The sequence below is a fragment of the Sinocyclocheilus rhinocerous genome, unplaced genomic scaffold, assembly GCF_001515625.1.
Source record: "Sinocyclocheilus rhinocerous isolate Xijiao unplaced genomic scaffold, SAMN03320098_v1.1 scaffold2857, whole genome shotgun sequence".
In the NCBI taxonomy this organism is placed as follows: domain Eukaryota; kingdom Metazoa; phylum Chordata; class Actinopteri; order Cypriniformes; family Cyprinidae; genus Sinocyclocheilus; species Sinocyclocheilus rhinocerous.
In genome coordinates this window covers 26,221-45,839 of record NW_015653004.1, presented here as the reverse complement: position 1 = coordinate 45,839, position 19,619 = coordinate 26,221, and the positions used below count along the sequence as shown (strand labels likewise).

At 36.1% G+C, this 19,619-nt stretch overlaps 1 protein-coding gene and 1 pseudogene across 1 annotated transcript; one reads left to right on the top strand and one right to left on the bottom strand.

Moving 5' to 3' along the window:
• Window positions 1–4,490: 4,490 nt before the first annotated feature.
• LOC107715479 (SLAM family member 9-like) lies at window positions 4,491–11,932 on the top strand (annotated as a pseudogene).
• Window positions 7,464–9,467, bottom strand: LOC107715475 (SLAM family member 9-like). The gene is made up of 4 exons (XM_016521631.1): window positions 9,344–9,467; window positions 8,353–8,670; window positions 7,872–8,171; window positions 7,464–7,591 (listed from the first exon to the last, which is right to left on the bottom strand). The coding sequence occupies exons 1-4, from the start codon at window positions 9,435–9,437 to the stop codon at window positions 7,464–7,466; spliced, it is 840 nt and encodes a 279-aa protein (XP_016377117.1). The 5' UTR covers window positions 9,438–9,467.
• Window positions 11,933–19,619: the final 7,687 nt, after the last annotated feature.

Sequence of the window (19,619 nt, the reverse complement as noted above, 5' to 3'; positions counted from 1 at the left end):
TTTTAAGCAGTGTATTAGTAGTTAGTGTGCTACACTTTAAGAAAAGTCTGTAAAAATAGGGCACAATCTACTATGTTAATGTGAACGAATTTTCCATATTGATTTTTCACAGGTTGTTTACCTGCATTTTAAATTACGCATTGTATTTTGTGTTTTCGGGTTACATGGTTACAACGGATAATGGATAATGTCCTGGAAAATTACCTTTTACATTTTTCTAAATATTTTTCTTACAGTGTACTAACTTTATCAACAGTCGCAGGTACAAGCTATTACTAACAAGGTGTATCATAAAATAACAATTATTCAATTATTATTATTATTATTAAATTGAACAATTGCAAATAGCAGCTAACTTAATTCATGTGATGTGTGTACCACTAGACATCTTTGGTTTCCTCTTGTGTAATTTAGATGGAAAATTTGTGCCTTTTATCGTTTAAATCACCTATCAAAAGTTGCTAAAAGTTGCCAAATAAATTACAAAAATAGCTACATTTGTTGCTAGGTGCTTTTGGAAGAAAAAGTTGCTAGGCTAGTGTGAAAAGTTGCTAAATTTAGCAACAAAATTGCAACACTGTTTAACACTCACGAGGAAGTCCGTGATATCGTGCGTATGACGTCACGCGAACCGGCACCCTGTGAGTTATTAATTTAATAATAAAAAAATAAAAAAATAAATAATTTATGCATTTAGCAGACGCTTTTATCCAAAGCGACTTACAGTGCATTCAGGCTATACATTTTTTTACCAGTATGTAAAAAGTTGTCCAGAGTAAAAAAGAAAAGTTGCCCAGAGTCAATCAAAACATTCATTTTTAAGCAAGTGGATCAAAATTACACTACATGATAATAAAACCTTTTAGTAAACGTCTGACACTGTCTCTGTTGATAATCGTACACTTGAAGCAGCATACCCTACAACCAGTGAAATTTACCCAAACGGCTAACATTATGTTATCACTGCAAACCGTCTAACCATCTAAAAAACTATATTCTTTGTGACATTTAAAACACAACACAACACAAGATTGAACATTAAATAACTGACCTTTTTGCAGCTGAAAGTATTCCTCTTGAAAACTGTGCCCGCCGAACGCTCCTCGGTGCTTGCTATCTGGGTTTTGTTTCGAATATAATATCCCACATCAAATTCATGTGTGTTTCCATCTAATGCGCCTGTATTGCACACATATAACCTCCTGCATTTCCATCTCAAATATTCTGTCAGTCCATATATAGCTTAGATAACTTACAGACAATTCTATTCTACTACCTCACTGCCTTCCTACATGTGCTACTACAGATGTAAACACCCTCAAAAATGAAACTATTACAGCATTTGACCACTAGAGGTTCTGGTCATATTTCCACATAAATTATGCTTGAAATGTGGCAGATGAGGCCTATTGCTTGCATGAAAATGTTCACCACTTCTACAGATAGAAAATTGTGCATCCCACACATTAAAAAGCATTGGAAAAGCACCCCACACATTATGCCCTTATGACTGACTGGAATAGTCCATAAATAGTACATATAGCCTACAAGCTGTATGCATGTTGTTATGCTAGTGTCAACACCAGGAATTTACCCTTACAAGATTAGCGCCATCAACCAATAACACGAAGTAGACGGCGTTTAATATTACATTAAATAAGACTGTTAATATTAATAAAGAATGTGTTGAACAGCTAGACAACATTTAGTAGCTAATGGTCATATTTTGACCATTAAAGGTGAAAGGTGAACGTTTTATGAAGTGGAGTTTTTAAATCACATATCTGAATGTACAGGGAAACTGGAAATAGTCTGTATAGTACAAACTCAATCCTTTCATGACAAACTCACAAATTCCAGTCACTATGAGAGAATCGGACCTGTTTTTATTGGCATTCATCACATGAACATATTAAAGATTATTTAAGTTAATTTCGTTGTTTTTCAAAAATAAATTGAAATATCAAAATAAAACCAGCTTTAAATATACAGACCTTTTTTACACAGATTTTTTACACAGAAGACAAAAACTTTAATCAAAAACTAGTTCAATTTGTCCCCCCTCCACCCCCGAAATGCAATCGATTTTAACCCTTTGACGCGCCGTGCTTTGGCTGGCGCTGAGCCAGAGAAAGACACTCTCGGTGCTTTTCATATATCAAAACTGTTCAGTGTTTTCAATCGCTTTATTTAATTTATTTTAAGATTTCAGACATTTGTAATTAATAGATATTTCAATTAAGTACTAGCAAAAAAAGAAATGTATAGTTTGTTAAATACACACTGATTTCTATGGAAAGCGTCAATAATAAACCTTTCAAATAAAAATTTACGACGTGTTTTATTCCTATCAAATACACAGTGTGTAGGTAACCATAAAGTTTACTCTATTTTCTCCCAGTTCACTGGCCACTTACTTTCATGTATTTCGGGAGAAATAGGCAAGGTGAATTTAGGTGTTGTAAATTCGACAGATCCACTCGACAGCGTCCAGCGCGCATTATCAATCAACTAATAAGGTTGTTTAAACGACAAAACAAATTAATTTACACATATTTGACAATCAGAATAGGCTGTATCATATGGTTCATGATGTAGGCTAGTTAACAAGTTTGTGGATATTTTGAATAAAAAAGAAAAAAAACTAAATAATCTGTCATACAGCGCTATTGTGCCTGCATGATGCGTCGCTATTGAAATAATAAGATGAGACGTATAAATGATTTAAATATTTAATATAGCTTTTTTCCATGTACTCTTGGGGGCCCCCTGGTGGCCACGGGGGCCCTAAGCAGCCGCTTAGTTCGCTTATGCCTTGGGCCGGCTCTGTCTCTGTTACATAGTAAATCGCAAATGCTCCGCTTATTATATCAGCTGTTTGTAATACTTACCATTTTGCGTTTGATGACGATGAATCACAACAACAGCTCCGATCACGACCAACAGCAAAACAGCAACAACAATTCCGACCATAACATATCGAGACCAATTCTGTGCTGTAATGAGAAAAAGATGAACCAGTCATCAATTTTACCAGCATTTCTGAGTATCGTTTGCACCTTTCTTTTTTGTTTGTCAGTTTTATAATACTTCACCACTCACCTCCACACAAAGACAGACACAGTGGAAAGGGAGGGAGGGCTTCACTTCTGTGGCTCTCTGCCTGTCGGTGATGTGGCATGTGCCGATCATGTGTGCTGCGCAGCACGGAGACGCGGAGGGGAGAAAGTCTCAACATTTCCCGACCCAACCTGATATTTAGATTTGTTTTATTTGTTTGACAGGGAAAGCTGTGCATCTTGGATGCAATGTAATGTTTTTGGAGTGTGTCTAATGCATAGGTATAAATGCATCTTCACCCACATTCACAAGCAATATTTATTATTATTATTATTAATCATATTCAGTTCATTTTCAGAATGACTGCGCAGGGGCATGTCTAGAGGGGTTGCACAGGGTGAATTGTTTTGGTCTACCTTCTAAACTAGGCCTACACACATGCACACACCATACGTTCTTATCTAGTTACTTATTAGAAACATTCATATTTAAACGTTTAAAAAAAAAAATTTATATTGTAGAGGAAAATGTCCATGTATCTTTAAAGGGATAGTTCACCCAAAAATGAGAATTCTGTCATTAATTACTCACCCTCATGTCGTTCCAAACCCGTAAGACCACTGTTCATCTTCGGAACACAATTTAAGATATTTTTAATGAAATCCGAGAGCTTTCTGACCCTGCATAGACAGCAACACAACATACACGTTAAAGACCCAGAAAGGTAGTTAGGACATCGTTAAAATAGTCAATTTGACATCGAATGGACTACTGAAGTGACACTTGAGTGATCAAGGATATTCTGATTTACAAAAATCGATTCGCATGATTCCTCCATTCTCCTTTGCTCGCATTCTTGGAAGAAGAAGCTAAGTCAACAGGAAAGGAAGCAAGGCAAGTGTGTTCCATGGGTGACAAAGCTGCCTGTGGATTTAAAATGTTGATAAATTAATGAGCAGCACATTTCAAAGCAAATTCAGAGCATTTGAATGAATCTTTAGTTATACAAAAATGTATAATATAACAAAGCACAGAAGAACCACAGACCAAACATGAATGTTGTTCACTTGAATGCATCTGATGCTTGTGCAGCTCAGTTTGTGAGTCAAAGTGAAACTCTTACTGACATCTTTACAGAGTTATGGTTTGATCTGTTTGCTGGACAAACAGTGTCTGCATTCTGCAAAAAAATAAAATAAAATAGTGATAGTGATATGCAACATCGGGTCTGCTACTACTAACAGTGCGAGAATACGATGGGAGAACTACAACCATTGCATGCAAGAAGAGCATGTGCATGTGCAATGGATGGGTGGTGGTCAAATATTATTGGTTGAGGACTCACGAGCAACACTATATGGCAGTTTAACACTGTTCACAAGCTGTCTGTCACAGAAGTGTTCACATATTTAAAGTGCTGTAATCTGAAAATGGTTCACATGTTTGTTTTGTTCTGCTTGTGGCATCTGGTTGGTAAGTTATAATCATAATCATTTTAAGACATCACTTTTTTTTTTTAAATATTGTTTTTGTAAAGTCCTAATTTTGTTATAACAATGTTGTTATGAACTGCTTGTTTACACTGATTACTGTTAATAGTGTGATTTTTTGGTGAACTGTGTTAAAAACTAGACCAAAAATCCCAAATTCACCAAAAATAGTGTGACCTTTGATCTTCATTTGTGTGCAACGGAATAATTTCTGCCGCTGTTTTGACTCCACATTTTTTAAGCTCTTTGTGAGAGCCCAGCTGAGAAAAATACCATTGTATATAGGCACATACAAGCGAATACAAGAATGAGTCCATTTAGACTAACACACAGCACATAGCATTGTTTTGGATTTTTGGTAAGTTCCGTCACAAAAATATAGGTTAGGCCTACGTACATCACATTTTTATTTATTTATTTATATTTAGATATGATGTTATAATGCCAACATGAACTCTTAGTGAAAAAAAACTCGAAACCGAACTACAAGTGTGCACACACCCTAAATTTGTGAATCTGTTTTGTTAGGTGTGTTTGGTGATACAGATGCAGTGACATCAGTGTCAGTGCTGGAGGGAGATTCAGTCACTCTAAACTCTGGTGTTACTGAATTAATGGAAGATGATCTGATTCTGTGGAGGTTTGGAGCTGAAAACACTTTAATAGCTCAAATCAATGTAATGGTCAGCAGCATCACTGTATATGATCATGTTCTTGATGAGAGATTCAGAGACAGACTGAAGCTGGATCATCAAACTGGATCTCTGAGCATCACAAACACCAGAACTGAACATACTGGACTCTATCAACTACAGAGCAACAGTGTGAGCAAGAGATTCAGTCTCACTGTCTATGGTGAGTTAAATACTGGTTTCACCTTTTTATTTACCTGTAAATTAAAGGTAATTTATATTACATTTATTTTGATTATTGATTAAAATAATAACAAAATCATTTCAACTAACCATCATTCCTCTTTTTCTTTGCTACTTATCCATATGTATAATAATTTTTTATAATTGCGGAGAGAGGAATGAAGATTGTTGACACTCACTGACTGACTGATGCTGCAATAAACACTTTCTGATCAAGTCTTATTTTATGTTTTCAGCTCATCTTCCTTTTCCTGATATTATCAGAGACTATTCACCACAACAATCCCATCAGCAACCAGACTCAACATCTGGACATCACTCAACTCTGTCACACATGTTCAGGTACAGCAGCGCTGATATTAACATTTATTGACTGAGCTGATCTCAGTTTGATGTTTTTATTCCTCAGACTCTGTCCACTGCTGTGGTTTTTCTGAAACCGTGATCCGATTGGTCCTCTCTGCTCTGGTGGGCGTGGCTGCAGCGGCTTTTCTGGTTTATGACATCAGGTCCAGAGGAGGATGAAGGATCTGAGAATCCTCAAATGCAAACTGTGTGTTTTGCTTTACATTTGTTTTGTGTTTTACTTTTTTTAAATATTCATTTATTCATTCATTCTTCAATCATTTATAATGATTTATCATTTAATAATTTTATTATTAAATTTAATCATATAATAATTTATAATAATCATTATAGTCATTTATATACCCATTTCGTTGAGTCATTTATTGATTAGTAATTTGTATTATATTATATTGTTGTTTTTTCTATTGTTGTTTAGTCTTATGACTGTGTGGTTTCAAGGGCTGTTTGTCTTCATGAATAAGAGATAAGTGGGAATGTTTATAGAAACTCAAGGTTTATTGGATGTTATTTTGAAAGTTTTGTTAGAACAATACTTGTTGGATTTGTGCTGGTCAGACGACGTCTGAGTATTGAAACATACACAACTATTCAATAAACTCTGCTCCTTTTATCATCATCACTTCGTCTCCTGCTTCTGCTCTTCATTGGGTTTTTCCTCAGCTTCTTGGCTGATAGAAGACTGTTAATAGACTTGCTGTTAACAGGTTTTAGGTATTAGACTACTTTGCTGATGAGTTGTTCTGTTACCACACAAAACATGTGGGAATATTTTCTGACGGGATCTGGCATCTGGGGCTGGATCTTAATTATCTGGCGTGGAGGCATGATTTAACAGTATGGATACATATGCAATGGAATCGTTTAAGTTTTTTACTTTTACTAAATTTCCAAAGATGTTAAATACCTGTTTTTTGCATTACCATTATGGTGTATGGAGTGTAGATTGATGTGGAAACAAAGTCATTTAAAGCAATTTAACATAAGGCAGCATTGCAGCAACATAACAAAATGTGAAAAAGATTCCCTGATATCGTTTATTTTATTTTAATTTTTTTGCTTCAGACTACTGCTGTGATTCTGAATTGTTGCACTGAAACTGTCCATTGTACTATATTGCCTCATAATGAACTTTTCACTATTTGATTTTTGAATAAACTGTTTTGTGCTGTAAACGTGTTTATATTTAACCACCATTAAAATTTATTCTCACACCCTTGCAGTTATAATATAAGCCTATGCAGCTATGGTTCATAGATGTATATAGTTCAGTCTGTAAATATTCAGTTTTCAGTTCAATTATGTGGTGATTTATTGGTGTGACAAATAGTAGATTTGTATTTCCATGGTTGCTACGTACAATTATAAAACAAAATGAAAATAGCCACATAACATAAATTAATGAACAACTGAAAACAATGTAATTAATGTAAAATGCATAGTATTAAAGACAAAAAAAAAAAAAAACATTAAAGAATATTGTTTTGGCCACTAGATGGACTCAATACACCAGATTTGGAAACCTTTTCAAATCGAGTTCAGAGGAAAGCATTTGTAAGCAAAGCTTCGTTTCACCATCACAAAACAATTAGACAACACATAATTTTTATCTTTACAGTTAAAACTCCAATATATATCAGAATATGTATTTCTATAGCTGTTCTGTTTTCTTTTAACCTCTAGCAGATCTGATGTCATTGACCAGAAGAACAGCAGCAGCTGCAGCAGCCACGCCCATCAGAGCAGTGACGACCAATCGGATCACAGCTTCAACAGTATCACAACAGTGGATGTGGACGTCTGTCAGTAAATAAATAATTTAATAAATAGTCATTTTCAATAAGCTGACTTTAGTCTCTATAGATGAACTTAAAATCTGATTTTTTTTCCTGAAGTGTAAAAAAAAAAAAAAAAGTTATCTGCACAATATAGCCTGTTTAGAAATACAGGAGTGAGCTAAATGATGACACAAGTTCATTCATCATTTCTGGCATCTTGAGTTATCAGTTTCAGTAAAATCAACAAATAAATTCAGTGAACAGAATAGATGCAATAGATGCTCTTATCAGCGCTGCTGTACCTGAACATGTGTGACAGAGTTTGCTGATGTCCAGATGTGTGGTCTGGTTGCTGATGGGATTGTTGAGCACACAGCTGTAGCTGTTTTTATCCTGATATTCCACCTCCAGAGGTAGAGAGAGACTGATGCTGAGATCAGACACACTGATGCTGGACAATAAACTGTTTCCTTTGTACCAGGAGAGAGTCACATGACCCACATTCACCACTGAACACACCAGTGAACAATATGATGATGATGAAGATGATGAAGAAGAACATTGTGAAGAGTTTCTGCTGATGACAGGAACAGGCAGAGGAGCTGAAAACATGAGCGAACAAGTCTGGATAAATCTAATCAATAGTCCTATTTTTTCATTTGATGTGTTTAAAATGGTTTTGTGTTCACAGTGTGTGTGTGTCATCTTAAACAATAAAATGATTTAAAAATTCAGTAAGTAAAAAATACAAAATAATGTATAAGGACATAAAAATTATCTGACCATAGACAGAAACATTGGATGTTTGTGATGACAGTATTGCTCCACGTATCTGTAGTTTATAGAGTCCAGCATGTTCAGTTGTGGTGTTTGTGATGGTCAGAGATCCAGTTTGATTGTCCAGCTTCAGTCTGTCTCTAAATCTCCCGTCAAGAACATCAGATGTGTTGAAGATTCCAGCAGTTCTGTTGATTTGAGCTATCGTAGAGTTTTCAGCTCCAAAGGTCCACACTATCTCGTCGTCTTCATGTATTTCAGTAAGATTAGTGTGTAAAGTAACAGAATCTCCCTCCATCACTGACACTGACTCACCAAACACACCTGATGAACAAACAGATTTTACACTGATTAAGCTTCCTGTTGTTTAGTTTGTAAAATGTGTATTAAAGAACAGCAGCAGACAGCCACTAATTTCATTGTTATGGTGTTTTATCAGCTGTTGAGTAAAATACAAGAGTGAAGTTACACAAGTTCAAGCATGAAAGTACAAGCTTACTAACGCTGCTCACATTCAATACATTTCTTTTATGAATGGGATATTTTTTATATATGAGAAATCCAGCTCACAGTATCTCACTCATAATTTTACTGCTTTTTGACCAATGAATTAACATGACTTTTACAGTTGTTCATTATTACTGCTGTATTTTTTTTACTGCGGCAAATATATATATATATATATTTTTTTTAGATGGCTGGGGAACATCACGTTCAACAATCAGTTAAATTTAATATTGAACACCCCCTTCCCCACCACCCCCAAAAAACTTTTAATGTTTTAAAGTGATTTCTGTGCCTCTATTATACTTAATTTTAAAATGCTCAGTACTTTTCAATTAAATTTAATATGTTAAAAATGATTTCTGGTGCACCCAAATCGAAAACACAAATAGATACCTGAATCCTAAGTGGATGAAAATACTTTAATTTGAACAGTAGCATTAGCTTATTACACTGAAGCGGAATGAAGCTATAAAATGCTTTCATAACTTACCAGTCAGAGGCCAGAAGCACAAACAGAACAAAACAAATGTGTGAATCATTTTCTTTAAGTGTCTGAAGTAGTAATACTGTCCACCAAAAAACATTCTGACTGCTAATCTAATGTCTGAATCCTCCCCCGAAAGAATAAGACCCTCCTTTAGTTCACTCACACACACACTCGCTAAACAGTGTGTAGTTATGTAAAATATATAATGTATAATGGTTACATTTTTAACATTACATAAACATTTTTCTGGCCCCTATTAAGAATTTAACTTAATGGTAGGGGGGCAAATGTAGGTGTCCAAGCACTAAAGGTGCAGAAGGGGAATCTTTTTGATAGCATTGTTTTGGATTAAATAGTTTAACGCTAATGCAAGGGTGTTTCGAATGCAGCGTCTATGGGAGGGACGGTAAATTTGACATTGTTCTCTCTTCTGACTGCCACTATCAGTCTCACTCATTTTTTATTATTTTTTTTTCTTTGATTGAAAGTCCTGAAAACACTATCGTGGAGTTTTTCTTTTGCTATTTGAGCAAATGGGAATGCAAAAAATAGATATATTTGTGGTACTCTCCCATTCACTGCTCTAGAAGTTTACCCAACTATGACGACTTCCGCTGCTGGGAAACCTGGAAATGTGGAAAAGGTCTATAGAGTGGTGGAACTATGACGTCACTTTGTAGGCAAAAACCTGGAAGCGAGTTAGCATTTTAGCACTTCCGGTTCCATCATCCCAGAGTCAATGGGGTTTTTTGAATGAGAGTTTGGTTAAATCCCCTAAAATAAGGTCTGTGGTTAACACAAGCTCAAGATACTTTCACGTTTTATTTTAAACTGTTACGTTACTTGAAAAGGTGGTTGCCAACAAGTTGATAAATGGGACTACAGGCATTGTCGGAGACATTAAACGTCATCACGCCAAACAGTTTATAAATTTATAGTATTTTCCAATTGTAGTATAATTTGTAGTGCAATTAATTGAAGAATAACCAATTAATACTTTCCCACATTTTATATTGCTGCTCAACAATCCCCCCTCCCCCCCTGCTTTGTACCGAAATGCAACCACAAGTGTTTGGATGGAAGATGCTCGTTTTATCGCTTTCCTACGGATGTAACCCAGTGGAGACTCTGGGTTAATACCATAAGGTAAATAGTCTAGCAGGAAGAGTATGTTTCCTACAAGTTATTTTGTAACCTGTTTTTTTAGGACCCTAATGGTGTCTAGTTAAGAAGTTTTAATGTTGTCAACTAATGTCCCATGGGGTTCGTTTGGCGGCCATCTTGAAATGATGTCATTGCGAGTGGCAAAAAACACAGATTTTCATAAACCCTGAACCATGCAACATACAAAGACAAATGAACCCACTTTTCATATAATTCTGACACCAGGAATCACTTGGAAAGGTCGATGACATGATACAACCACACTTTATTGGTGAAAAACAGGCAAATAACATATTTTAGGCTCATAACGATGTAACTTTTGCTATATGGTTCTGCCATAGTTTCCTGCATTAGCCATATGACAATAGCTTTTCTCTTATATCCATTTCAAGGTTGTTAAACGGATAGCAATCACTCCAAGTGATATAGGCGGCAATCTGATAATACTAGCTAACTGAAAGCAAAAGTCATCAAAGCCCCGTTTCACCGATCAGTCTCTACCTCTTTAAACGTGACCCTGCTGGTGTTTATTTTTCTCAATATCTTTGCAATGAAATTATAATCAAAACAAACCAGTACGTTGGAAAATCTAAAATCTAAACCAGAAAAAAAATTACACAAATCAAAGTACAAACTGGCATGAACAGCAGCTCAATGCTGCTACTTTTTTAAACTCCTTGTTTGCCATCGTAGCTACTCATTGTTTGCTTTTGACTGCTACTTACACTATTTAAATATCAGTCGACACAACTCAGCAAAATACAGCAATAAGATTTTACATCTGATATGTAAGTATTATCTCCCTTTTTTACAACTGGAAATATGAAACTACAGTACATTGATAAAATGGATATATAAATAATATATAGTATTGTCAAATTAACTTGCTAGATGGTGTAAGAAACTAGTCTGCCCCGGCCCAGATTCCATTCCACAACAGATGTTTGATCATGCTCATTTCCCAAAATGGCTTAATTATTATAGATGAAGATGTCGTTTCTAGATTATTTGGGATGATCACATCCTGAGCAAATGGTGACCAACTGTAGAATGGGAGCGGGTGTGGGACACCAAGGACCATCTCAGACAATTAGGTGTAGGAACTTAATTATCATACTCGTTTGCCTGTTCCTGTCATCAGCAGTAACTCTTCACTGTTCTTCATCATCATCATCACAGCAGAATTGTTCATTGTTGTGTTCAGTGGTGAATGTGGGTCATGTGACTCTCTCCTGGTACAAAGGAAACAGTTTATTGTCCAGCATCAGTGTGTCTGATCTCAGCATCAGTCTCTCTCTACCTCTGGAGGTGGAATATCAGGATAAAAACACCTACAGCTGTGTGCTCAACAATCCCATCAGCAACCAGACCACACATCTGGACATCACTCAACTCAATGATCAACATGAGCCACTGATGCATCTTTGAAACCGTTCAGACTCATGATGAAGAGATCATTTATGCTGATCCAACATTCTACAAAAGAAAAGCACAGAAATCGGGAAGATCATTTATTTCATTTATTTTTGTTGACGATCTCTGTATGATTTCAGCAGTCACATTTTAATGCCGAGTTCACACTGCACGATTTTCAAACTCGTCGGATCGCCGTTGTTTTCACACTGCGTGACTATCTGGGGTAGCATTCAGTTGCTGCTGTGTTCACATTGCACGATGGATCCGCGACAGAGGGTTTCACACTGCATGACTTCACAATAGGAAGAATCGCAGATAGCTCTGTCTGGTCCGCAAACTACGTTTCACAACAAAACACACGCGAGAAGTGATAAGGAAATAACGCGAGAACCCGCGTGCCTCAGACCGGAGTTCTCGCGAGCAAAACTGTAATTATTTTAAATATATATATATAGCCTGCAAATTGTCTGAGAGCTGATTTCCAGCTACAAGGAGAAAAAGAAAAAAAACCTGTCGGCGAGTGAAAAATCGGGCTAATATCGTGCAGTGTGAACACGGCATTAGGCGCATGTGCGCTTGTATGTACAGACAAAAACAAACAAACCAAAAAACATATGTTTGAAACATAATTTCAAGATGTTTAGAAAAGCCATTAAGATGAGCATTCAATGTGAGAAACATGGACTTATATGATATCCCATGATATTCATGACACTCACTATAGTAACTGAAGAGCGTCACAAAACAACAAAGTCCATTTTAAGGTGATTAGTTCATATTTCCAATGATCAACATGAGCCACTGATGCAGTATTTTCTGTGTCAGCTGATGACATAATTGTCCAAATTTACTGAACAACTTCAGAGGTTTCTGTCCGTAGGTTATTGTGCTGAAATATATATTTTAAAGCAACTATGAAATGGTGAAAGAGTGCAGGATCTCTAAATTCCATCATCACTACAGACTTCAACTTTCAAATAACTGCAAAAAATCAGTAATCACATTATTTACAGGGGTCCATACTGTGACCTAGTTTCTTGTTTGTGCAACTACATTTTTTTATTTTTAGGTGCCATTACCAATTAACCATTACCAAGTTGCATTAGACTTACAACACTGTTTGCTCTGCACCATGCAGTTCTATGAAATCACACTTTTTTTCACACAGCATTTTGTAAAAGCAAGACTCAACATACAATACTTTAAACGCATAAAAATATACAGCTTCACTTTAAAGCAACGCTTCAATCGAGTAAATTTGAAAGTTGCATTTTTTTAATCCAGCTAATACAGTGTCATTGACATCAAACTTCATGTTAGCTTAGTAGTAGTATATACATTTTCTTCTGAAATCAGTGCTGACTGCTCTTATTAGACAAAAAAGTCAGTCAGTCTTCAGGGTTAATTTGTCACATTTTAATTTATAAGATTTTATTATTATACCTGTGTGATGTGTTTTTTTTTTCTTTTACAGAAAGGTAAAGAGGAGGAGGATGTGGTGTATGCAGGTGTCGCCATTAGAAGATAATCAATTTTCAAACGGTCTCAAACTTTTTTAACAGATTTATCCAAGTGATAATTTTACTAGGAATCTCCTGTGACACCCAGCAGTTCCTGAGTCTATGGCTGAATTTTGGGATTGGTAAAAATCACCACATACAGCAGCAGAATTTACAATTAATTCTGAAATAATTTTTTTTTTTTTTTTTATAGTTTTAAACCCCCCCCCAGCAAATGAAACTCACCACTTGGACAGCAATGTTTTCATGAATTCTAGCAATGCAAGGTTGTGAGAATATAAATGTGATTATCAAATGGCAAAATCTGCAATGTGATTATATATATACAGTCTGATGCACTGCGTTTCTCAAAGTGAAACGTGGCACTGTGTTCATTAACACAGCAGCTCATGTTCCATTATTTTCAGTGTCTCAAGAGCTGCTCGGTTCACAGTAAATGCCATAGATACAGTATCTACGGTAAATGTTGCTCCAAAAGAATTTCATCTCTGTAAGTGTTGTGACTTTAATTTGCTTATTTACATCCGTAACTAAAGATATTAAGAAAAATATTAGTACTGCATTTACTGTTCTTCTGTAATAATTTTTTTTTTTTTTTAAGTCCTTTTGTTCTACTAATTTTAGAGGCCCCTGCCAGTTTGAGGCTCTAGCAGCTCAGTTTGCAAGTCAAAAATAAAACCTGCTGTGGTCTGATATTTTTCCATCTGCACAGAGATGTGGGTTGATCTGTTGGACAGACAGAGTCTGCATGAGCACGAGTCTATTACTGGACATCTGTGGTTAATGTCAGTGCGTGTGCGTTTATCTTGATGTGTCAGTAGCATGTGGTTTAACAGTGTTTTTCCGTTTCTACACATACGACATTCACAGTTTGACTTCTGCTTTACAAGGAACAGCTTTACCATGAAATACCCATCAGTACTGTGCTTGTCAAAAAAAAGAGAGAGAGATCACATCAAAGTGTGATATTACTGTCAAATATGATATTTATTATTTTCTTTGAAAGCTTAGATTTTGTTTATCAGAAGTAACCTACTGTCTTGTCCTCTTTGCTCTGCGATGTGTTTTCACTGCAAGAGAAAATGGACATGTGGCATGAGAACATGAGAAGTGTGAAAATTAAATGTGGTGACGTGTGCAAATAAAAAGTGCAGTCAGTAGTCATTTCCAGCTCTAGCAAAAGAATCTGAAGTAATTCCTAAGAACAACTTCTCTTAATATCACATCTTTATTTTTTACAAACATTGTATCCTGTTTTCGTATGTCAATATCTTAATAATTTTACTGTCATAAATACAATTTTCTGTTGTAATGTTTATATTATCATGCAGTTGATCAGTAGTTAATCATTTCTTTATTTTTCATCCCTTTTGGGCAGTAATTAACTAAGAATTGCTATGATGCGACTATATATTTGTACTATAATGCTAATTATATTTTTCAGTGAAATAACAGTGTTGCCATGCAAAGGCACATTGCAGTACCTGAACATTTTCTCAAAGCAGTACTTTTAATCACTCAACTGTTCTGTGATAAATGAGTTTGCCTCAAAGGTGAACAACCAAATGAAAGAAAATTCAATTAAAAAGTGCCTTTTTCAACAACTTCAGTGGCATTTTTTCTCAAATAAAGCTTCTTTTTCTTTGTGTAGTATTCGAGTCATAACGCCATGTGACTGATCACTTTATATTACAAAATCTATTTTAAGATGCTTTAAATCTGTAACTCTACAATAATATGACGAATGAATGACTGTCAAAGTACAAAGGTGCTTTCACCCATATAATGAGACAGTTACTTCTAACAGCAGGGGCTAGCTGGTCATGCTAACCTGACAAACCTTGACCCTTTGAGATTTCATTTACAGCACATGTGTCAGACTCCACTCCTGGAAGGCCACTGCCCTGCAAAGTGTATCTCTAACTAGCTCCAAAACACCTGCCTGTAAGTTTCTAATCCTGAAGACCTCAATTAGCTGGTTCAGGTGTATTTGATTAGGGTTGGAGCTCTGGAACTCTGCTGGGCTGCGTTTCCCAAAAGCATCGTAAGCCTAAGTAAATCATAGTCCCAGTGCCACCAATGGAGCAACAATCAACTTAGGCTTACAAAGCTTTTGGGAGTGTTACTTCTACTATGCATATGTGGAGTTTCAGCGCAAGGGTGCCCTCCGGCTTCCAGTGTGAATTAAACAGTCATTACATTAAGTGTGTACTCAGTAATGCTCACAACACCCCATTTTGGGTAAAAATAGGAAAGATAATACTTTTCTCTAAAGAAACCGGATTCCCTAAATTATCGTCATTGATATCGTTATCGCAATAAATATAAGAAATTATCGAGATATATTTTTAAGCCCATATCGCCCATCCCTACTGAAGATTCTCTTTTTTAAAGGTTACACTTTTCGAGAAACTCAACTATTGCCTTTACTATTGATTTTGATTCGCCCGCCTTCAGTTCAACCAGCCCAAGATATGTGGACACGTGTTCTTTTTTTAGCAATAAAATACAGAATCACCACACCTAGGTATTTTAAGACACTGACATCAGTCGACTCATCCAAAAGCAGACTGAACTTCTCATCTCCCACATCTAATGTTATCATCTTCAGAAAATAAGGAGCCAATGCTCCCTTAATCATTTCTGTGCACTTGGTGCGGTGCATGTGGAAGTTTGTTGCTGCCACAGAATCTGAAAAGGCAGCTTTGCAAGCCATACCTAAATGGTCGAATGCTAGCAGTGAACAGTGTTCCGCAAAGGCCATTGCCATAGTAACTTCTGCACTTTAGCAGTTATCCTTTCTTAACTGGTAATGTCGACTGCTTTGCGGGGTTATATGGTTTTGATTTATTTATATGCTTTGCTGTAGTACGATGTTTTTTGATGTTATACATTTTTGCAAGCATATCGGATTTGCAGCATGCACATTGCACAGTATGCTCGGCAGTCATCCCCAACTACTGGCTTCAGCCACCCTTTAAGTTCAGGTAAGACTCCCACTCTTTTCTGTATTTCTGGCTGTACAGTTTTGATTGAGACATGTTACTAGTTATAGTTAAGTCTCTTCCAGATCAAAAATTCATTTCAAATTCAGTTTTAACTGTGGTTGTTGTTTTAATTACTTTAAGAAAATTGTGAAATGCGTGCTACTGCTGCTGCACCCAGCCAACCATTTTTGCTGCTACTGCAGCTTCTGTGCCTGGCTATTTAGACCTTGTGTAGCCCCGCCCCTGCACTCGTTGTCTTTAGTCTTGCAGTTTGTGTTTCTACAGCGATCTTAAGGATTTATGAATGAACAGCTCATCTATTGAGTTAGGTTTGCAGTCACTACTGATCTTTGGATTTGATTTACTTGCTAAAAGTAGCCAAATAAATTTCAAAAATGGCTAAATTTGTGCTTTTTGGAAAAAATTTTTTTTGCTACGGTATACATTTGCTAAATCTAGCAACAAGCTAGCTAAATCTAGTTTGACACTCCTGATTTAGAGGAAAGTGTGCATACTGCTGCATAGAGCGCCATCTAGTGTTAAAAAAAAAGACTTCATCTTTGGAAAAGCTCTAATAGAGTGCAGTATAAACAAATCTCCTTTAACTGTGGTTGTTGTTTTAATTACTTTAAGAAAATTGTGAAATGCGTGCTACTTGCTGCTGCACCCAGCCAACCATTTTTGCTGCTACTGCAGCTTCTGTGCCTGGCTATTTAGACCTTGTGTAGCCCCGCCCCTGCACTCGTTGTCTTTAGTCTTGCAGTTTGTGTTTCTACAGCGATCTTAAGGATTTATGAATGAACAGCTCATCTATTGAGTTAGGTTTGCAGTCACTACTGATCTTTGGATTTGATTTACTTGCTAAAAGTAGCCAAATAAATTTCAAAAATGGCTAAATTTGTGCTTTTTGGAAAAAAATTTTTTTGCTACGGTATACATTTGCTAAATCTAGCAACAAGCTAGCTAAATCTAGTTTGACACTCCTGATTTAGAGGAAAGTGTGCATACTGCTGCATAGAGCGCCATCTAGTGTTAAAAAAAAAAGACTTCATCTTTGGAAAAGCTCTAATAGAGTGCAGTATAAACAAATCTCACAGCAGAGCAGCCAAATGCCTAAAAATATACATTTGTAAATCGTTGACACACCACTGACCTTTCATCACTTAACGTTTTTAACCAGGGTGCCCCGTTCCTGAAGATCCACCTTTCTACAAATTTCAGTTTCAACACACCTGTTTGCATCATTACCAAGTGTTCATGAAGACCCTCAAGAGCTGGTTCAGGTGTGTTTTTGGTAGTGGATGAGTAGTGGATCAAATTAACAAAGTATAAATCATTTTAGTTTAAATGTGCTTACATGAATAGCCTTTATATCTATTGTGTTTGTTTTATTATTATTCTGAGAATTGACATATGATCGTCTTTCCTCACCCGAATTGCTCCACTAAGGCAATAATTATACAGCATTTAATGCGTGTAACATTACTTCGAGCCTGTCAATCAACATCAGCGCGCCACCCACTGGATAACGCAATGATATCTCTGCCAAAATTTTGTCCTCATGTGTTCAGAGATTAGAATATAAAGTTTACTAAACGTTTTTCATATATTAGTGCTACGACCCAGAACCTGCATCACCTAAATTTACGTTCAGGAGCCGCTACTGCCTTTAAGGTAAACAAATAAAACACATTGTGTGTTCTCTTCTACATTTGAAAACAATTGAAACACAGTATGTTTCTTGCCATTATGCTAAATAAGAACTACTGAAAATTTCCGAGGCTGAATCTCTGACAAATGTCGAACCAACTTTATACCGGTTTTAGCAAGACGATTTCAAAATCCAAGCCCAAAATGTTGAAGATGAGCCATGTAGACAAATAATCTTACCTTAAGGGAACTTGATACAACATTGTGAGCGATGATGGTCTGCACCTGCTTTTTATGAAGAAAACGATCCATTCTCAGGAAAAAAAAAACAGCTGAATGTGGAATCGAGTCTTGAGTCTGTGCGCCAGAGTGTTTTTTTTTTTTTAAATTTGTCAAAATAGCTCACCCTCAAATGTGTGATATTGTGGTGTCCAGATAGATGGCTCAGGACCCAGATTTAAAACTGACCCGGAAGTCCATAACGTTGATGCTGTGCGTATGACGTCACGCGAACAAGGCGTCACCCTGCGAGTTGTTCCATAAAAACATTCCTTTTTTTTTTTTTTACAAACTAGTGGACTTTTACAAACTTTACATGCAAATAAAAACTTTTAGCAAACGTCTGACACGTCCCTATCTGTTGATAATCGAACACTAGACAACCAGTGAAATGTATCCAAACTTGCCACTTTGTTTCATAAATGCATGTTTTCACATAAAGCGCCTCTATTGTAATATAGCCTCTTGAATTTCCATCTCAAATGTTCTATTAGTTCATAGCTTAGATAACTTACAGACAGTTCTATACTGCAGCATGCAAGTGTTATTTTTATCTACTAAGTTACCTCACTGCCTTCATTCATGCGCTACAGATGTAAACAACCTCAAAAATTAAACTATTATCATTTGACCACTAGAGGGATTGGTCATATTTCCACGTAAATTGTGCTTGTAATGTGATATTTGCTTAGGCAAAACAAAGTTATATTGCACGATATTATAGGCCTACGCTAATTAAAGAAAATATGTACTTTACCAGAAAGAAAATTATGTATTGATAAACCACAAAGCGTTTTACCATAGTAACCATAGTTTCACCCAAATGTTACTTTAAATAGTTATTGTTCTCACTATGAAAACATTATTTAACATAGGATCTTAAAAGAGACATTTTTCCTTTATAAAGCAGTGGTTGATACCAGTTTTCCTGTAGTAACAATCTATATAATGTGTGTGTATATATTTATTTATTCATTAACAGCATCACACACAGTCTGCCCTTGTGACTGACTGATAGCATAATGCATAAACATACCCCGTTGAAAAAAACAGCATATGCTGGTTAGGTAAGTTTTGAAGCTGGGATGCTGCTTTGAGCTGGTCCTTTGCTGGTTTAAGCTGGTCCTTTGCTGGTTTATGCTGGTCCTTTGCTGGTTTAAGCTGGTCCTTTGCTGGTTTAAGATGGTCCTTTGCTGGTTTATGCTGGTCCTTTGCTGGTCCTTTGCTGGTTTATGCTGGTCCTTTGCTGGTCCTTTGCTGGTT